Below are 21195 nucleotides of genomic sequence, written 5' to 3' on the forward strand. Positions count from 1 at the left end.
ATGTGGCTACTGTACTGAATGGACAGGACCAAATTACAGAGAAAGCAGTGCTTGAAAATAAAATTAAACAAAGGTCAGACATGACTCCCCCTACATTTATTTTGAAAATAGTTGGCTGACATTGGCATGGGCAAGGCTAACGGGATTCGGAAACCATATTCTGTGGAACCTCTTCTTGAGTGTGGTTTTTCAAAACCACTTTGGACATAGTTAGACCTGGTCCACAGTGACTTGCCATTCATATTCAGAACCAATTCCCCCATTCAAAGCCTTAATCCCTCACCCACTGTTTGAAGAAGCTGGGCAGGAAGAAATTGTGTCAATTGTTCAGATTTTTTTTAAATCATATTTTCAAATATATCCCCATTTCTATCATGGACAGGATCTTTTGGTGGCAGAACCACATCATCTACCAGTACAAGACATAAGCCAGGTAAGATTTGTCACACATTACTTTCAAAAGGATGAGAACTCAAGGGTACCAGATCTGGTACCTATGACTCTATTTAAAAAAGCAGCATTAAAGACGGTATCAGGCAGTCGATTACTTTTAAGAGAGTTAGGCAACGCTCATTAATTAATTTGCAAATGTCCCAATAAAATACATTGTAGCAATTAGATTCTCATGTTCTGGTTAGAAGTCAGAAATGAGAAGACGTGCACTTGCTCAGGATTGCTAATTCATCAATCAAAAAAAAATTAACTACAGATCAAATTCTTTATACTGTGCATTCTGTAAGTGATGTAGGACTCTTACAAATTCTCTTTGACCATTCCACTAAAACTCTCTGTATGTGAAGAATGGTGGCATTAAGATATAGTAGTGAACTTTGAAAACAATCCTGCTGGAGCATGCACTGGCGAAAATTATTATTGCAACCTCGTTCTGCTGATTACTGTGGTGTCTGAGTGCCTAAAGCTTCCCTAAAATCATTATATTTAATCTTGGAAAGATTGGGTCTGACATTGTACATGCAGTTATTTGCGAGTTAAAACCAGTGGGTGAATGTGCTAGAATGCTGATATCTAGTTACCACATTGGGCCTACAGATTATTATTTATTTATATTTTGGCCTAACAAGATCAAGACTTCAATGTCCTAGGCACTTACAAACACACAGTAAAAGAAATTTACTACCCTGAAGAGTTTACAGTCTAAATAGACAAAACAGTTGAAGGAGATTAGAGAGGATGTATTATCATCCCAATTATACAAACAGGGAAGTGTGACACGTAGAATAAATGACTTGTCCAAGACCACACAAGTAGTCTGTGGCAAAGTCAAAAATTGAATCCAGCTCTTCTGTGTCTCAATCCAATGTCTTAACCACAGGACTCTGCTTTCTCTTAGGCAGTTAGAGGGCTAAAAGTTAGCTTTTGCACCTGCAGTTAATTTTCCCAAACAATTTTCTGCCCAGAATTAGTTACACTCACAAAACTGTAGGTCAAGCTGAAGCCCCTTTAAAAATAAGCACTAAATTAGTAAACATCATTTTTTTCCACAGAAAGAGAAATGGATGATCATCAACAAAACCCTGTGTTGTATCAAGTCAACATTTACAAAGAATAATAGTATTGTTTGAGAACTAAAGAGAGTTCCAGTGTAATGAGGTCAAGGGTGAAGAGTATAAATGCTCCCTTTGATTAGGTCAGTGATGGTGCAACAGTATTCATTTGTAGGCATCACCTTGGTTTTAATTCATGATGTTTGATAGAGTTTGAAAATGAAGCGTTGAGAAATTAGTATTATAGCTACGAAATGCTCAGATTTTATTTCTTCATCTGTGATGACTTCTACAGTTATTTCTTTCTGAACCACAATCAGCATCTGATTTATTTTCCTTGCCAGTGAAAAGAACACTTAAACCAGTAAATATAAAAGAAAAATACCTGGAAATAACCAGCAATATTATCCATCAAAATTCATAAATTAAAACCAAAGCCTCTCAAGACTAATTATAAATTGAAGGGGAAAGCACTGCAGTACAGAACCTCGTTAGCCTCCATGGTTGACGTAATATCAAATTGCTTTAAAATACACTTTTCATATTGAGAGAAGTTCTCAGAGCTTGTCTTGGAATTTTAATGTAGTACACACGGCAGGACTATTCTGTGGATTTTCCACAGGCCCTCAGTAAGAGGAAGCATGCAGTCGTGCTGCCCCATGAGGACTCAATCTCAGTTTGGTACCTAGTTGCCCCATTACTCCAGAAAGGATGTAATCTGTTCCAGTCCTTTATCTGATACAGATTACTTCCACCCATCGCGTATGCTGGCTCAGCTGTGCTCTGCCCCACTTCAGGCTCAACAGTGCAGAAGGTGAAATAGCAGCCCTGAAGAGGCTGCTCTCCTACATTGTGCTATGAATCGCAATGCACGTAGCATGTGTGAGGGAGTAAAGGAGCGACTTACATCCCCTTACTCCTCCAGGCAGGTGGGCTGGGCAAGTGACAGATACTAAAACTGTACTTGAACATTCTTCTTGACTCACTATAATTTCATATTCTACAGCAAGCATGTATATATTTATTTATGTGAGCTTCAGTAGATCCTCAGCGCATAGCTCTGAATATACTTTCCTTCTAATTCCCATGACACTTATCTTTCCAAGACAGAACAGGACTTGAAACAGGGATGGAGTGCAATAGCTAATTCTGTACTAAAATATTTGTGTGACATTTCTATATGAAGATGACATGGTTTTGGAAGACAGCTAGAAATGCTTACTGTAAATTCAGCCAAAGGCAGTTACTGTCACATCTCAGTACTACTGTTGATCACGTATGATAGATCCCACACATTTCACAAAGCACAGAGATACAATTCTTCACACATGGTGCATAAAAGTAATTATTTTTTAAAATACTATTAACTTTTCCCATAATGTAGCTGCTTTTAAAATAGGAAATCCATTTGATTAATGAGGCTAAATATAAACAAAATGTATTTAATATGCAACAAAAAATAAACAACAAAAACACTCACAGGATCGCCTCCCACAACCCAGTTAGGAAGAAAGACTTAAAGGCAAATCCTGCAAGCCTGACTCATGTAAGTAAATCTTTATTTATGCAAGAAGTCATATTACAATTAAAGGGAGTACTTGCATGAGTAAACATTGCAGGATTGTCCTTTACACCATAAATAGAAAGAAAATCTGCTATATGTAACTGCTCTTATTAACATTCAAGAAAACCCAAACAATCTGACTTCTTCAGTCATACATTACAGAAGATCACTTTGACCTACTGCAACTGAAACAGCATATCAAAAGTGCCTTTAATTTTTTGTAATTTATTTGTTTAGCTTTAAATAGAAGTAACCAATTAAGAAACACAGTTTTGAGTGAATGCATTCTAATGTGGCCCCTACAGGAATACAACTCAGCCAAATGAAACATAATTATAGGAAACGAAATGTGAAATTTCAAATCAGTTCACTAATGAAGTCTAAAAATATCAGTACTCCCCTTATTCTGACTGGCAAGATCTCTTCTTTCACTTAGGGGATTGTTCTGTAATTATTCAGACCTGTGCAAGACTGGACTGTCAAGTCAAACAATAAAAAAGAAAATCTGAAGAATTTAATAAGAGAGATCCTAAGGCCGTCTGCAGCAGATCTTCTTATATCGCTGACCAAGGTCCCTCCGCAAGAGAGAGAAAATCTTTTAAAAAATGGTAAAGAACCAGTTCTGACTTTAAATGTTTCAACAGCTTGATATCATCACACTGTGTTTCCATTTCTTCTCAGAGAGCAAGCTGTCTATCATGTAAGAGCGTGAAATCAATTGGGCTGTAGAGCCTTAAATCCCCTAAGGGAGAAATTAAAACAATTTAAAAAAAAATAACCCACATGGTTTACAATAAGAATTCTACTCTACCACAGCAAGTTTTAAAGGTCGGGTTTCAAAACTCAGTTTTCTTCTCCTTTCCCTCCCTGGCCTCCTGCCGCCTCCTTTCCTTCCCCCGCCAAAAAAGCAAATAATGTATATGCTTGTTTGACATTCGATTTGCCAAGCAGAATTATAGTTTTATAAATAAAGGCTTTCAAGATTAGAAGTGGAGGAAGAAATGCCCTGGGTTTTTTTGTAAAACAAGCTCTGCTTTTGAGGCATTTGTATATGCATGCTTCATTGTCTCTCTTTACCATTAAAAGACAGGGAATAAATTAGCTGCTGATGACCTTACATAGGGAAGCTAGTTAAATCTAATTCCTGGGAAAACAGCTGTCTAGCCAGCAATTTATGAAAAATAGCACGGCTAATCGGTTAGCAGTTGTCACTAGTTAGAATTGGTGGTTTTCTCCATATTCTGCTTCTGAACATGTCCTAGAAACAAAGGTTCCCAATCACACGGAGGGATACTAAGTTCTTCTGCTTTGGCCTTGTATGATTGGCATTCTCTGTACCCTTTCCTCACCTTAAGTAGTAGCTTCTCTGAATTCAAGTAACCCACTGTTTCCCTGTTCTAACACATAACGGAGCTAATACTACTTTTACAATTGCAAGCCTAGAGTTTGGTGCAGTGTTAGCATCATTGATAGTCAAGAGTTTGAAAACCAATATCAAAAGCTTGCCATGATAATGAATTTTCCACCATGAGATTTAGGGCGACCAGATGTCCTGATAAAATCAGGACCGTCCCAATATTTAGGTGTTTGTCCCACATCCCAACTGATCTTTTGTCAGGATGCAATTTGTCCCAATATTTTGCTCCACTGGCAGCGTTCAGCTTTTTTTTTTTTGTTGCTCCGCCGGTGGACCTTCCCCAACTCCCACGTGTCCCGATATTTTCTTCCTCTCATCTGGTCACCCTACGATCAATGTACGATTGGGAAGCCATTTGTCCCGAAATTCAGATAAGGAGGCAAGCGTGTGGGAGGCGCCGACTCCGTGGGTGCTCCAGGGTTGAAGCACCCACGGGGAAAAGTTGAAGCCAAGGTCCCTCCTCCTCATCTCCTTCTCTCCTGCTCCCCCCAGCACACTGCATCCCCACTCCTTCCCCCATCCCAGTGCTTCCCGCCGCCTAACAGCTGTTTGGCAGCGCTTAGCGCTTTCCAGGATGGAGGGGGGAGGAGTGGGGGTGCGGCACACTCAGAGGAGGAGTGGAGAAGAGGCAGGGCAGGGGAGAGGACTTGGGAGAAAGGGGTGGAATGGGGGCGGAGTGAGGGCGGATGCTTGGGCGGGAAGAGGTGGGGAGGGTGAGCACCCACCCTGCAGAGGGGAAATCCGCACCATAGAGGTGAGTGGTGGGCGGGGGGGTGAAGAGGCGAGTGACGGGTAGCGAGGGTGAAGAGACGAGCGGTGGGTTGGGGACTGAGGAGGGACGCAGCAAGCTAACAGAGGGCAGGGAGGATGAGGAAGGGCGTGGTGGAGAGGCGCTGAATGGGGAGGGGGCAGTACCTGGGGCAGAGTGGAGGCAGACCCTGAGAGGAGTGGGGTGGACTGTGGGTGGGGCTGACAGCACCCCAATGTGTCCTGATATTTTACTGTTGCGATTTGGTCACCCTAATGAGATTAGACTATGGTTTGAAGCAGACAGAGTTATATTGCAAATTAAATGCCCACAATTGGATGGGGAGTGGTAGGTTGCATCCGGAACACCTGAAGCTACTGGCACTGATTAAGCAAGGTTTTTAAGCAATCCCATTGACTTCAATGGGATTACACAAGTACTTACAACTGGGCACATGCTGAATCAGGGCCTTAGGCCTGGTCTACACTCAAAAATTAGACCGACCTCGCTACGTCGCTAAAGGCTGTGAAAAATGTTGTGCCCTGTGCGATGTAGTTAGGTCAATCTAACTCCCAGTGTGGATACAGCTAGGTCAATGGAAGAATTCTTTTAGCTATTGCCTTTCAGAGAGATGGATTAATTACACTGATGGAAAATCCCTTCCATCAATGTAGGAGGCATCTAAACTGTGGTGCTACTGTGCTGTGCTGCTGCAGCCGTTGTAATGTAATCACACTCTTTGTCTGGTAAACTGAGGTAACCGGCCACAAAGGTTGAGAAACATTGCTCTGGAAAAGAAATGGCTTCAGTATAATAGAGGAGGATCTAATAGAACCACCACAGCTAAGAATCTCTCAGGTTTTGTCTAGAAGTCCCTTTTTCCCAATGGTTTATAACATGTAAAACCATCCAGGAAAACAAGGTCTTGGACTAGAAGGATTTGTTTTAAGGGAAGCAAATGACAAAAAACACTCAAAACAGCAGTTTACCCATTTTCAACTGCTTGTCTGTACCACTCAAAGCCCATTTAGCTTTTATAGGAGAGAAAAATAAGGAAGGCTAACAGCCTGCAGTGGGGTTTAGTTGTATCTGGTAGTTTGGGACTGGAAAACTAGAAAGCAGTCACAATATTTTGCTTTGGAAAATAACTTCTGAGCATGGGCAGTACTGGCTTTTCAAGAGGTGTTGGTAAGGGCTTGCACCTGCCAAACTAGAATTTACATAATAAGCAGTAAGGGTTATTGGACCAACCATTTTTTAATAAAGATCCCTTGGCCTTAATATAGATTTACACAATAGACTTTAATAGCTCATAGTGAGTACATAATTTACACGTGTCTTGCCTAAACACAAATATAAAAATAACACCACTAATCTAATGGATTCTTTGTGTTCTTTTGCATCAATTAAATAGATTTTGCTGACAAGATGTTTGTGGGTTTTTTTTAAGCTAAATTTTGTTTCAGCTTCACATATGGTATGTTAATAACTTTTTTAAAAGCTGGGCAAAACCCAAAAAGTGAAATAAAAATGATCACCACACAGAGACTAGATTAAAACAACATTCCAGTGTCTGGTATCAGACTGAAACTCTGAACATAACATTCCATTTCCCTGAGTATAGCAGCACATTTCGAAGCTGCTCTTCAGGAAGGATGAACCTTTGAAGATTCACTGTTCATAGGATTATTGTAACACTTAAGCCCAATGAAGTGGATAGTGCATAGACCTCCACCTTTAACATTGACTTTCTTTGGTTCCAGTCAATAATGCAACTTTCACTTGTTTGGTTCCCTTTGAAATGCACAGGGCGGAATCAGTTAAAAACAAGTTTTTACTCTTGCAGCTCAGGCTCAACTCAAGCCAAAGAAAGTGGTCTGATATAAATAAATATATTACATCTCAAAAGGAATCATAGAAACTGTGCAGCACTGAACAGCAGCTATCTCACGTGCTTTGAGATGTGGAATACCAGATTCTTTGATGGACCCTAAAAGGTGTCATTCAATACTAAAAAAAGTCCAAGCTTTTCTTTCTCCCCCTCTTAAGAATTGGTTTTGTCATCTTTAATTCATAAAAGCTACTGCAGAGCACAAGACAGGAAACTGCTGCTGGAGTGCTGGCACAGGTACATCAACAGCAAAGATGTTTTTATTGGCTAGTCTGTGCCTCTTTTACAGCTTTCTTGGCACAACTTGAATACTGTGGCCTAATTCATTCCTGAGAGCCCGTGTATTATGGCACCATGTATCAAAAACAACATTAAGAGGTCCAGTCTGACTTACCTTTTGGATGCCAAGGGTCTGTGAACTCGTACTTTCCCACGCCAATAGTCCGTAGCATTTGTACCCCATTTGTGGTCTCCTGATTGCCCGTCTGGCTGGGAGGAAGCTGAGGAGCAGCCGGCCCATTGGTAGCTGGAACACTATTGGGTAGGGCAGCTGAAGGCAGAGCAGGTGGCGGTGGAGGCAGAATAGGGCAAGTCATATGACCATTCCCTACTGCAGTGTGGCCTGGGTGAGTCACCTGACCAACCCCAGTCACAGAGGACATGATCGGCTGGCTGTTAGTGTACAAAGGCTGGCTTTGCAGGTTCACAACCATGTTATTCAGAGGCTGTGAAGGCTGCTGTTGAAGCTGATAATGAGCTGGCATTAATGGAAGCTGAGGGGTAACGTGAGGAGGGAGTGAGGGTGTAACTCCAATGATAGGGGCCTGGACATTCACTGCTGGGCTGAAGGTTGGAGGCTGAGTCATTCCATATGAATGAGTTATAAGAGTTGGCTGGCTACCGGCTGCAACTGTTGTAACCCATGGTGCTGTACCTGGGACAGAGAGGAAAAAAGAAAGCTAGCAATAAGAACAATTTTGGCAAAAAAAAAAAAACCAAACAAACCCAACACTAACTTTCTCTATATGTAAATGCTGCCCATAAATGAACCTTTTAGTAGCACCTAAGGTTTCTTTTTTTCTTTACAATATATAAAATGGTGCAGGATCTGGAACTATTCCAAACTGATAAGTGCCTAAAATTGCTGCAGTGATGTGAGTGCAATTGTTAAAATACTGATCAGGTAACATGCAGCATGTTTACAATTTTATGTATTTTGTGCTTTATGCAGCTTAAGTATATGCTTCCAAGAAAATTAACCTCTTTCCCCACCGTGATTTCATGGCTCCCTGACAAACACCCTGCGTGTGTAATAGTAGTGTTCCAGCCACTACATAGAGGTTGCAATTAGGCATCTGGCATAGCTGCACAATGTACAATGTGTGTCTGGAAGCTGGAAATCGTTTCAGGTAGTTCTGGACATAAAAGAGATCTTAAAGTACTACCCAGTGCCTTTTACTCTGGCAAAAACAGAGAAGGGGAAAAACACATTAATGAACTTGCAGGCATCTTAATATATTTCTATTAGCCCTGCTGTATAGGAAACTTGAGGGGGTCTTTACAAAGAGAGAGAAAAATCCAGCTGCAGTGTGTGTGTGTGTATATATATATATATGTGTATATATAAAAAGGACTAACAATAAAGTCTAATTTAGAGAGGTAATTGGAGATAGTGTATTGAATTTGCTTTGAACTATTTTCCCTGGCAGAATTACAAAGAAGATTGGAAACATACCTGGGTTTTCATTCTCCCTCATCTGTTTAGAGGGTGGTTCATCTGTGTCCCAGGGTGTAGATTGATTGATGGGTGTCTGTCCCCACCTAACACTAGTTGCAAGTCCTTGAGGCTGATTTTCAGTCTTGGAAATGCAAGGCGTCTACCAGAAAGAGAGAGAATACATGGAATAAAAATGTTAAGAATAGATGGAATAATAATTGTACCTGAAAGCTAGCAGCATTTATTGTTGTAGTACAAGAATATATACTAAGATCTTTAAATATCATTTTTACCCAGACTTGTACTAAATGTCAGTACCACAATACAAACAGCATTTGAAAAAAATATTTCTGGAAAAATGTAATAGAACCACCATTAACAAACAAACAAACCAAAACAAAAAAAAGCCACAGGATTTTCAGAAATAAATTGCTCTGCATTCTTTTTTTAACCTTGATAAACCTATTAATATAATCACTGTTTATATTAAAAAAATGAACAATTTTCTGTTTGCTCAGTCTTTTTTTTTTTAAAGTGAGTTTTTGCTTAGCAGGAAGCAGGAGGAAAAAAAAGAGCTACTTTATAACTGTAGGACAAATTACCATAGAACTATAAAGAGAAGACTTAGTATTTAGTGTCTGGCAACCCCTAAAATTGAACACTAATAATAATAAAAAAAGCACAGTGTAACTGTCTGCTGCTAAAGTGGCTATGCTGGCAGTTCTTTAAAGCTGTTAACATAATTGTAAAGTAGTGAAAGAAGCAAGACTCACTAATCATGGACGGGGGCATAATCATGACAATCATACAGGATTAAATGTAAACAATCACACAGGATTAAATGTTCAGCTAGGCAGCCGTTCAGTTTCACTGATTCCTCCCAAACAACTCATGATCTTACTGAAAAGATGCCTTTGAGTGCTCCAGCAAGTCCAGTTTCTCTAGAACTGCAGTTTATTTCATTGCTGGGGGATTAAAAGTGTTTATTGGTATTAGCAACCATAAAACAAATGGAACAAGCTGCCTATTAGTCAGTGAATGAGCATTGAGGAAACAATATTTAGAGCCCTCAAACACATAAATCCTGTCTGCCAGGTTGACCACTTGTTGCTCTATGTTCAGAGAAGTAATTTGGCCCTAAAGCTGAGGGACGAGAAGCTGGCTCTATAAATGCTCTTGGTGCTGCTGTCCCAGATGCAAGTTGTCAGAACTGCAAACCCCTTTGCCCTCAGCAGAACCTCAAATCCCCTCTATCAAACCCATCAACTCTCCCATCTCCGGCCTCTCAAAATATATCTGCTTCTCCACCAAGTCCATCAGTAGTTCCCCTTCCACTCCAAATCCATCAATTTTCTCACTACTCCCCCTACCTCAGAGTGTCCCTCTGCGTAGGGTGACCATACGTCCCATTTTGGCCAGACAGTCCCTTTTTTAAACCATCCTCATTGTCCTGATTTTTTTTGGGATAAGTAGGCATTTGTCACATTTGCTCTTGCCAACATGATCGGAGGGGGCGGGGGAGGTGTGGGGGGAGAATGACGATGCCCACACAGGTGGGGGAGGCAAGGCTCTGGCGGGGGCAGGCAGGCCTTGAGTGAGCAGTGACGCCAGCCCCAGCCTCTCATGGGGGGGTGAGGGTTTAGGGCTTGGGCAAGCAGCAACCCCTCATGAGTGGGGTGAAGGACCTGGAACAGTCCTGCAAGGGTGTGTGTGTGTGTGTGCTCGAACTAGCTTCACACGGTGTTGGGTTTTCTCTTTCGGAAATATGGTCACCCTACCTCTGCCCCTCATCTTTCTAGCTAACATTTCCCCGTTTTCACCCCAATCCCCTCTGAATCCCTCATTTCACCTCTAGGCGCTGCTTCCTCTTCATCTCCAGCCTCTCACCAATAGCACCTTTCTCCCTCGAGCTTTGGAAGGTGACAGGGGTTCTCCTTCTTTCTCCTAGAGCAGTGGGGAGAGCTAGACCCAGTAGCCAGAACCTCTCCCTCCCCGAGTCTGCCTGGAGGCAAACAGCCTTCTTTGTGCTGCTCTCCCTGCTGGCCAGCTGCTAGCACAGTATAGCTTGAGAGAGACAAGGTGGATGAGGTGGTATCTTTTAACTTGATCAATTTTTCTGTTTAAAACTGTACTTTTTTCCTATAAAATGTCATTTTGGATGATTTTTTATGAAAAGTCGTGAAATGAAAATTTGGTTTCTAATTTGTTTTTTTTCTCCAAAATCAATAATTACATTTTTAATTTTTTGTTTTTACCACTTTCCTCACTTTCTGCCTTCACCATTATTCCCACTAAGCGGAATAAAATGAATAAAAAGCCCAGGCTTAGATTTTGTTCTTTTTTTCACATTTTTTTCCTTCTGTAACTTTTCAAAACATTTTTGACTTTGGAAAATGTTGACAGGAGGAAAAAAACAAAGATAAAGAGGAAAAAATGAAGGGAAAAATCCTCTAGATAGCATTTCTATTATACTGTAATTAAATGGCAAAAAACATAAGGAGAGGGAATAATCAGAATTTTGAATATTTTTCAGTTTGGAAATTTGCCTGTGAAAAATCTCACATGAAAAATTTCAAATTAAAATCTGTTAAAAAGAAAAAAAAAACAGTGACAAATTTCTATCAGCTGTTCTCCAGACACTTTTCTCTATGTGCAACTGCACCGCTCAACAGTTGCACCACTCAACTGCTGCCAAGCCACTCGACACAGGCGATGGAGCACTGCAGCATACCACACCGAGCACTGCCGTCCTGCCCTCCACAGGACTGAAAACGGGGGGTAGAAGAAATGCAATGCTGTTGTTCCCTGCCAGTAAACTGGGTGGAATATATTCTCCTGTACCTTTTATATCTACCCCACACCTATGTTCTACAGCAGCAAATGCAATATGTAATCAACAGAGGATAGGAGGCAAGACCTTTTCCAGAAGGAACCCAATATTCATATTCAACCCCCATATATGACACAATCCATTTGTGCCATCTTTGTAAGTGCTTCTATTTTAAATTTGGCAGCTGTGTGCTGTGATTCTTTGTTTAAGTATTGGGGCTGTCTGAAGTGTTTATTAAGCATTTTTTAAAATTAACTGTAATACCATCATCAAGAGGTGCAGAACACAATGAAGTAACCATCAGACCTTATCAGCGCAACTTTTGTCACACGCTTAAACCACGAAAATTGTTTTAGGGTAAATAGTGGAGTAACTCTAAAGGCAGATGAAATTATATCAGCATCCTGAAAGATATAGGGCCAAACATATGCCATAACTGTAGCAGAATCCCCAAAGTATATCCAGAAGTGGGTTGAAAATAGAGCAGTGGGTCCAACCCCCTTCCAAACACTGGGAAAATTCAGCCCCAAACTTCACAGCTTGAGGCTGTCTCTCCAGCAGATCAAACCACAGCACTAAATCCAAACACACCCTGAAATTTAGGAAAGTTGCATTTGCATCTGGACTCAAACTCCATAGCTGGAGCCTATTTCTAATTATAACTATGAAATGTTGGAAAGACCACAGTGGGAAGAACCCTGCTAGTCTGCTACAATAATAAATCTGTTCTGCTTCAGCAAAATATTGGAACTTTTTCAAGAGAGCATTTTCACAAAGCATGTTCACAAATCCTGTTTCTTAATGGTTCAATGGATTTAAATGCACAAATCCAGCACATTGATTTCAAACTGCACTCTTAAGCTTGTATTTATTTGACCAGGAACAGCTACAAATTTGTTGGTACGAAATCACAACACACACTAATAAGGCACAATTTAGACAATACTGGATGGAAAAAGGCGAAAGCAGCTTACAAAACTTCCTGATATTTACTGTATTGCTAGACTCTACTCAAAATTCCAGGTTATTTTTCTTACTGTACAAAGGTTTACATTACAAGTGTTACATGTCTCTGACTTGATTGCAGAAATTACTGCTTTGCATATTTGGAAAGATTAATTATTTCCAATATTATCAGCACAGGGATCTTCGTTATGTGTGTGCGGGGGCACAAAAGTACTCATTTCAGCTTCTCATGTATAACACAAATGATTAAAAAATGGTCTGCATTATGCTAGTTGTGCATAGGGAAGAGATGTGTTCCATTAGTGTTAGGCAGACTTCACAGAAACTAATTGTACTATGTCACACTTTTATCTTTAGCTTTTATGTCAGATGCTTGTTGGAACTAAACAGGGAACACATGAAAAAAGTGAAATGCATTAAACAAAATTCTATCAGGTATGCATCTTAAAACGCTGCCAAATGCCTATTTATATGAAAAGACAAGAAGGTCTCTAGAAGGTCTATTACAGCCCATCTCAACAAAAGCATGCATTTCAGAAATGGCTGAAACACACAACAGACCACAGAGAATACTCAATCAATACTCTGCATATTTTCAGAGTCCATTTAAATGTGTCATTCACTCTGTGTTCTTAATTACAGGTAAATCGCACACAATCTAGGTAGGAGTTTTTTCACTTTTTTGTTTTGTTTTGTTTAAAGTTTCACTTTAAAAAGGTATATAAATTGCAAGTTGAGGGGTAAACTGCACCTGAAGAGGGTAGGTTTAGAAGATAAAATAAAAAAAGAGCAAGTAAAAAATCACTTAGAAAAGTTAGATGCCTGCAAGTCACCAGGGCCTGATGAAATGCATTCTAGAATACTCAAGAAGTTAATAGAAGAGGTATCTGAGCCTCTAGCTATTATCTTTGGGAAATCATGGGAGACGGGGGATATTCCAGAAGACTGGAAGGGAGCAAATATAGTGCCCATCTATAAAAAGGGAAATAAAAACAACCCAGGAAACTACAGACCAGTTAGTTTAACTTCTGTACCAGGGAAGATAATGGAGCAGGTAATTAAAGAAATCATCTGCAAACACTTGGAAGGTGGTAAGGTGATAGGGAATAGCCAGCATGGATTTGTAAAGAACAAATCGTGTCAAACTAATCTGATAGCGTTCTTTGATAGGATAACGAGCCTTGTGGATAAGGGAGAAGCAGTGGATGTGATATACCTAGACTTTAGTAAGGCATTTGATACGGTCTCGCATCATATTCTTATAGATAAACTAGGAAAGTACAATTTAGATGGGGTACTATAAGGTGGGTGCATAACTGGCTGGATAACCATACTCAGAGAGTAGTTGTTAATGGCTCCCAATCCTGCTGGAAAGGTATAACAAGTGGGGTTCCGCAGGGGTCTGTTTTGGGACCAGCTCTGTTCAATATCTTCATCAACAATTTAGATGTTGGCATAGAAAGTACGCTTATTAAGTTTGCGGACGATACCAAACTGGGAGGGATTGCAACTGCTTTGGAGGACAGGGTCAAAATTCAAAATGATCTAGACAAATTGGAGAAATAGTCTGAGGTAAACAGGATGAAGTTCAATAAAGAAATGCAAAGTGCTCCACTTAGGAAGGAACAATCAGTTTCACACATACAGAATGGGAAGAGACTGTCTAGGAAGGAGTATGGCAGAAAGAGATCTAGGGGTCATAGTGGACCACAAGCTTAATACGAGTCAACAGTGTGATACTGTTGCAAAAAAAGCAAACGTGATTCTGGGATGCATTAACAGGTGTGTTGTAAACAAGACACAAGAAGTCATTCTTCCGCTTTACTCTGCGCTGGTCAGGCCTCAGCTGGAGTATTGTGTCCAGTTCTGGGCACCGCATTTCAAGAAAGATGTGGAGAAATTGGAGAGGGTCCAGAGAAGAGCAACAAGAATGATTGAAGGTCTTGAGAACATGACCTGTGAAGGAAGGCTGAAGGAATTTGGTTTGTTTAGTTTGGAAAAGAGAAGACTGAGAGGGGACATGATAGCAGTTTTCAGGTATCTAAAAGGGTGTCATCAGGAGGAGGGAGAAAACTTGTTCACCTTAGCCTCCAATGATAGAACAAGAAGCAATGGGCTTAAACTGCAGCAGGGGAGATTTAGGTTGGACATTAGGAAAAAGTTCCTAACTGTCAGGGTAGTTAAACACTGGAATAGATTGCCTAGGGAAGTTGTGGAATCTCCATCTCTGGAGATATTTAAGAGTAGGTTAGATAAATGTCTATTAGGGATGGTCTAGACAATATTTGGTCCTGCCATGAGGGCAGGGGACTGGACTCAATGACCTCTCGAGGTCCCTTCCAGTCCTAGAGTCTATGAATCTATGAATCTATGACATTATGACTGATTTTACAATTTCAATAGAGAGAGGTGAGTTCTGGAGAGTCTGTTAGCTTTAGTTTGGAACTTCCTGCCGCTTTTATCAGTTTGATATACAGCTAAACATCAAATGAAACTAGCTTTACGTGTGGCGGTATAAATAAAAGTGCTTAGGACTAGTCTACACTACAGTCAGGCCAACGTAAGCTGCCTTGCATCAACCTAGTAGTGCATGTGTCTACGCTTAAATTTGTCTCCTACCGACGTAAGTGCCCCATTATGGCACCACAGTAACCTCACCTCCCGACCGGTGCTGAGCCATGGTCAATGTACTGAGGTTGATGCAGTGCACGCACAGACACTGCGTTCATTCCCTACGTTGACCCTAACAGTCTCCCAGCAGCTGTCCCACAATGCCCAATACTGACCGCTTTTGTCACAATTGTGAACTCCACTGCCCAGAGGTCACGGAGACCATAAGCCCCCCTCTCTCTAAAAACCTTGTGAAATTTTGAAATACCTTTTTTCTTGATTTCTCATCTTGGCGAGCACACCTAGCAGCTCTACACTGTTGTGTGCGACTGCCCAGCTGCCCATGCTGGCTACACACTCCTGCCTGGAGTAGACAGGAGATACTGGATCTCCTGGGCCTAAGGGGAGAATAAGCTGTGCAGGTATGAGCCACCATAGAAATGTGGACATCTATGAGCAGATTGGATGAGGGATGCAGGAGAAGGGGTACGACAGGCATCAGTAGCTGTGCTGCATGGAAGTGAAGGAACTGCAGCAGCCATAACAGAAGGCCGGGGAGGCCAAAAACCAAACTGATGCTGAGCTGAAGACTTGCTGCATTTATAAAGAGCTGCTTGTCGTATTTGGAGGAGACACCACCAGGAGCCTGTAGACCACCATGGATACCTCCAAGGAGCCTAAGACACCGACCCCAGGCAAGGAATAAGGAGGAGGAGGATGGGGGACAGTTGACCAGAAGATCCAGCTATGCTGCGAGCCAGGACCTATTTGAGACTCCACCACAGTCCAATCAATCCCAGCATTCGAGCATGGGCAAGCCCAGTGCAGGAGAAAGAACCTCGGGTAAGAACGTAAATGGATTTTCCATTACAATGATGTACTGATGGCACCCCCAACTTAGCATGACACAGTTATTGACATTTCATTAATTGACTCGTCCTAGAAGAGGCAGTGGTACGACAAAGAGAGGTAGCATTGTTATCTGCTTTTCATTCCTCTTTAGAGTCAGGCAGGCAGGCCATGCAAAGCAGTTCGTTTATGTACGCAGAGATGTCCCTTAAATTCTCCTGAGAGATCTCGATTAAACTTTCATGGTGCCATTCTGCAGTTCTCTCTCATAGGTTTCTGGGGGTGGCAGCTTTATAGCTTCGTCCATGGTAGAACACATTCCCACATCAGTCTGTAATAACTCTGGCAGGCACCATTGCAATAAACAGGCTAGCAACATATGGGCCTAAGTAGCTTCTGGATGCCAGTAGCAGGTGTGCTCTCTGTGCCTCTGATACCCCCAGCGGCGAGATGTTAGCTAAAATCATCACTGCCTGGGGAAAAGGGTGCCAGTATTCAGTGCCTTTGCCTTATACTCAGTTTCATGCAACCAAGCAATTCTCTCCCTATTTCCCTTGCCCCTGGAGGGCAGTGCTCACCATGGCTGGTGATGTGAGTGGTGCTGTGCACAAGCACTCTGAAGCAGACGTGTTAATAAGCAGTCTTGCTTAGCTTAGAGTTAAACTAATTGAATAAGCTAGTACCCATGAGCTACCACATGTAACTGCATCTTACACTTTGCAAGTTGAGTGAATGCAAGAGAGTCAGACAATGGGGAAGAAGGCTGATCTGTGTTTAAGGCACACGATTGGAAGTCAGGACACCTGTGTTCTACTCCTAGCTTTACTACAGATTTTCTGTGTGGTCTTAACCAAGTCACTTAACCGCTCTATAGCTCATTTCCTTACTATGGGTTTGTAAATTTCAATACTTTAATGTTAGTAAGGCACTTTGAGATTCTCAGCTCAAAAGCACTATAAAAATTCAAAGTCTTATCACAGGTGTTCAGACATGCATTATAGAAAGGTTAATACAGTAAATTAATCACATGTAAATAAATTATTGCAACCTGAAATTGCTTTTGACAATAGACTGGCTAGTTTGTGGCTATAGAAACTACTGATCTACTACCAGTTGGCTGAATAATTCCATCACTCTACTGGGCTTCATTTGGTTCCCTGCATTTTTCTCTTCTGTACTCATTTTTTTTTAATATAAAGAGCCTTCCCTTTTAATCATTTTCTGATCTCTGGTTTCCAGCCCTGGCCTGACTCTGACCCCGACTTGCTTATTGATCCTGGCTCTAGTGATTACTCCAAGCCCTATTAAGTGACTACAGCCTCCTGGCCATCGTTGACTTGTGGGCATAGCCCAGCCTTGACTGCTAGACCAGACTGCCTATGCCCAGCCCTTTAAAACAGGCAGCTTTCAAAAGAGTAAAACATAGTGATTATATTATTTGGAGACATACAGAGAAAACAAAACTAGGGTTAGACTGGTTCTTAAACCACAGAAATAAAGCCAGGAGCCCTTTTATCTGGCTATAAATAACAAAAAACACTCAGAAATAATCCCTCTCAATTTATAAGAAAATTAATTCCATTACAAATATAAAGGATGAATGGCAAGATATGAAATTACTCCAGAGTCTCATGAGGGTAACTGAGAGCAGAGTTGCCCCACAGTCCCCTGTTTAGCCCATATTACATAGGTTTACTAGGTCACTAGTAGCTGTCAAGGTAACCTATCTTTGAGTAGGCTTACGTTAAGGTAACATGGTTTAGAACTCTACAGTGAAATGACACCTAGTTTTTTGGTCAATGACACCTTTACGGTCAGTGAGAATCCAGGATCAAATGATACAAATAACACGCTACACAATACGTCAGCTGAATTAAAAAAAAACAACAAACCCAGAAGATGAAACACTTCTTGGGAGGTCCTTACAGTGCACTTTAGCAATCCCCTAAGAGGCTTGTAAAATTGCTGACATGCCTCTTGCTGCTGCTCAAAGTGCTAAAACCTCTTCAAACAGTTTCATGGGCAAAAGGGAACTGAAATGGATAAAGTGTTCTTACTTGTGGTTCCCAGCAGCTGAAGCTATTTTATTATGGCCTTCATTTAAAGTGATGGATGAAGAGTGGCGATTCTCTGTTCCAATTATCCAAAAGAGATTGGGAATGGCACTTTAATATTGAGATAATGTATCCAATATGTAACCTACTTTATTTTCTCCCTTCACTGAAAATAAAAAGGCACAGACAGACAAATGCACAGAGGCAAACATCCCCTCCCATAGAGGCAATCAGGGATCAAAACAGCTCCAATGTAATGAGCAAATTCCCCTTAAAACACTTAGTTATTACTAGCTGTAACCAGCAACAACTCGAAGCCCTAAACAGGACTTGAGCCCTGCTGTGTAGATGCTGTACAATGAACACTAGTGGATGGGGTCCCTGTCCCAAAGAGTAAGGGTGACCAGATGTCCCGATTTTATAGGGCTAGTCCCGATATTCAAGCCTTTTTCTTATATAGGGACCTATTACCCCCCGCCCCGTCCCGATTTTTCACACTTGCTATCTGGTCACCCTACAAAGAGTTTACAATCTAATTTGCAGTACTCATTCCTAAATACTGTATAAAGCAGGTATTTTCAGCATGCACATAACATCTAACATATACAGAGGCAGATCCTCAACTGGTGTAAATTGTCAAAGCTCACTGGATAGCATCCGGACTCTGTTTCTGAGTCCAGGTCAGTGGCTGAGCAACTGGTAAGTGCAGCGTGTATAATTACCTGCCCTGTAGGCATGTGGCGTATGTGTACATGCGGTGCAAGCAGCTCATGGCCCTCAGAGACCGAGTACAAGTTCTTGAGACCAGAGTGGCTGAACTGGAGGAGATAAGGAAGGTGGAGGGGTACATTGGTAAAGACTTACCAGGACATGGTAGTGAGGTCCACCCACCATCTGACAACCTCACTGCTTTTGAGGGGGATCAAAGTTTTGGGGAAGGAGAACATCAAGCTGGAGCAGAGGGGAAATAATCCCATAGCTGGGACCCTCCTTTCAGATGATGTCATGGTATCTTCTCATGGTGAGGATACCTCTTCAGGGCAGGGAATCCCTGTTATTAGGAACAGACAGGTAATAGTAATGGGGGATAAGATTAGAAATATAGATAGTTGGGTTTGTGATGACTGAGAGAACAGCAGGGTGAATTGGCTGTTGGGTGTGAAGACTGGGGATCTCTCAAGATATTTAGATAGGCTTATGTGAGGTGCTGGAGTGGAGCTGGTGGTTATGATACATCTAGGTACCAGTGACATAGGGAAAGGTAGGAGAGAGACCTTGCTGGCCAAATTTAGGCTGCTAGGTAAGAGATTAAAGTCCTGGACCTCCATGGTACCATTCTCTGAAATTCTTCCAGTTCCACGTGCAGGGCCAATAAGACAGGCAGAACTGTGGTGTTCGGAAGAGAGATTTAAATTTACTAGTAACTGGGGAACCTTTCGGGAAAGGAAGAGCCTATACAGGAAGGACAGGTTCCATCTAAACCAAAATGGTTGATGAAATTCAATGCTGATAAATGCAAAGTAATGCAGATAGGAAAATAGAATCCCAGCTATACATTGGTCTAAATTAGCTTTTACTATCCAAGAAAGAGATCTTGGAGTAATTATAGACAGTTCTCTGAAAATATCTGCTCAGTGTGCAGTGGCAATCAAAAAAACTAACCGAATGTTAGGAACCATTAGGGAAGGGATACATAATATAATCCCATTATATAAATCCACGGCACACCTACACCTTGAATATTGTATGCAGTTCCGGTTGCCCCATCTCAAAAAAGATATATTAGAACTGGAAAAAGGACATAGACAAGAGCAACAAAAATGATGAGGGGTATGGAACACCTTCCACAAGAGGAGACATTAAAAAGACTGGGGCTGTTCAGCTAAGAGAAGAGACGACTAAGGGGGATATGAGACAGGTCTATAAAATCATAAACGGTGTGGAGAAAGCTAATAAAGAATTGTTATTCACCCCTTCACATAACATAAGAACTGATGAAATTAACAGGCAGTAGGTTTAAAACAAATATAAGGAAGTACGTCTTCACACAACACACAGTTAACAGTGGATCTCATTGCCGGGGATGTGGTGAAGACCAAGAGTATAACTGGGTTCAAAAAAGAATTAGATAAGTTCATGGAAGAGAGTTCTATCAATGGCTATTAGCCAACATGGTCAGGTATGCAACCTCATGTTCTGGGTGTCCCTAAAATATAACTTGCAGAAGCTGGGACTGGACAACAGGGGGTGCATCACTTGATTATTTGCTCTGCTCTGTTTGGTCCCTCTGAAGCATTTGGCACCGACCCCTGTTGGAAGATAGGATACTGGGCTAGATGGACCACTGGTCTGACCCAGTATGGCCATTCTTATGTCTTAAGAAGGCTTTTGAGCTGATCCATTGAGAGGAAATAGTGCTATTTTAAAAGGGAAATAATTATATTAAAAATCTAGCGTAATGAATTAAAAATCTAAAACAAGAGGAGTGTGCAGGCAAGGCAGAAAATGAGCTATCCTGCAATAAAACCTCATTCAGGAACCTGTTCATGAGTGGAAAGAAGAACTCATCAACCTTACATTTCTCATTAACAGCCAATTCAACGATGATGCAGCATTGGTATTCTCTTTTCAAAGCTAATGTGGCCGCAATGAGAAAGAGAATAATATAGTTAACACACAGGAAAAATGTGGGTACCCAGCAAAAAAAGATAAAATAAATAAATAAAGGAAGTCTTAAATTTTAGTAGAGTTGAGTGAATAATTCATAACTGGCACCTTAAACTCCATCCAGAAATCAACAGACAGCCAATGCAGATTATGGATCATTGGTGGGATATGCTCAAAGTGAGATATGATACATCATTTAACAGGAAAGCACTGCCTTTTGCACTAACTCCAGTTTCTAAAATGATTTAAGGTGCAGCCTCCCATACACTTTAATAATTTAATCTCCAGGACACAAGGGCACAGATGAGAGTGGTGAGGTTCACATCCAAGAGAGAGTTGCAAGCTCCTTTACAACTGCAGATGGAAAACAGTCCCCC

The 21195-nt window shown here is 41.2% G+C and overlaps 1 protein-coding gene across 3 annotated transcripts in view; it reads right to left on the reverse strand.

Moving 5' to 3' along the window:
• Positions 1–21195, reverse strand: part of KLHL29 (kelch like family member 29) — a 578142-nt gene that overhangs the window by 193408 nt on the left and 363539 nt on the right. For all 3 annotated transcript variants that reach the window (XM_030555343.1, XM_030555342.1, XM_030555341.1), the window contains 2 exons: positions 8861–9002; positions 7520–8059 (listed from right to left, as the gene is read on the reverse strand). In XM_030555343.1, coding sequence (XP_030411203.1) covers positions 7520–8059; positions 8861–9002 — 682 coding nt within the window. The remainder of the gene's footprint in view (positions 1–7519; positions 8060–8860; positions 9003–21195) is intronic.

Source organism: Gopherus evgoodei, chromosome 3, assembly GCF_007399415.2.
Source record: "Gopherus evgoodei ecotype Sinaloan lineage chromosome 3, rGopEvg1_v1.p, whole genome shotgun sequence".
NCBI lineage: Eukaryota > Metazoa > Chordata > Testudines > Testudinidae > Gopherus > Gopherus evgoodei.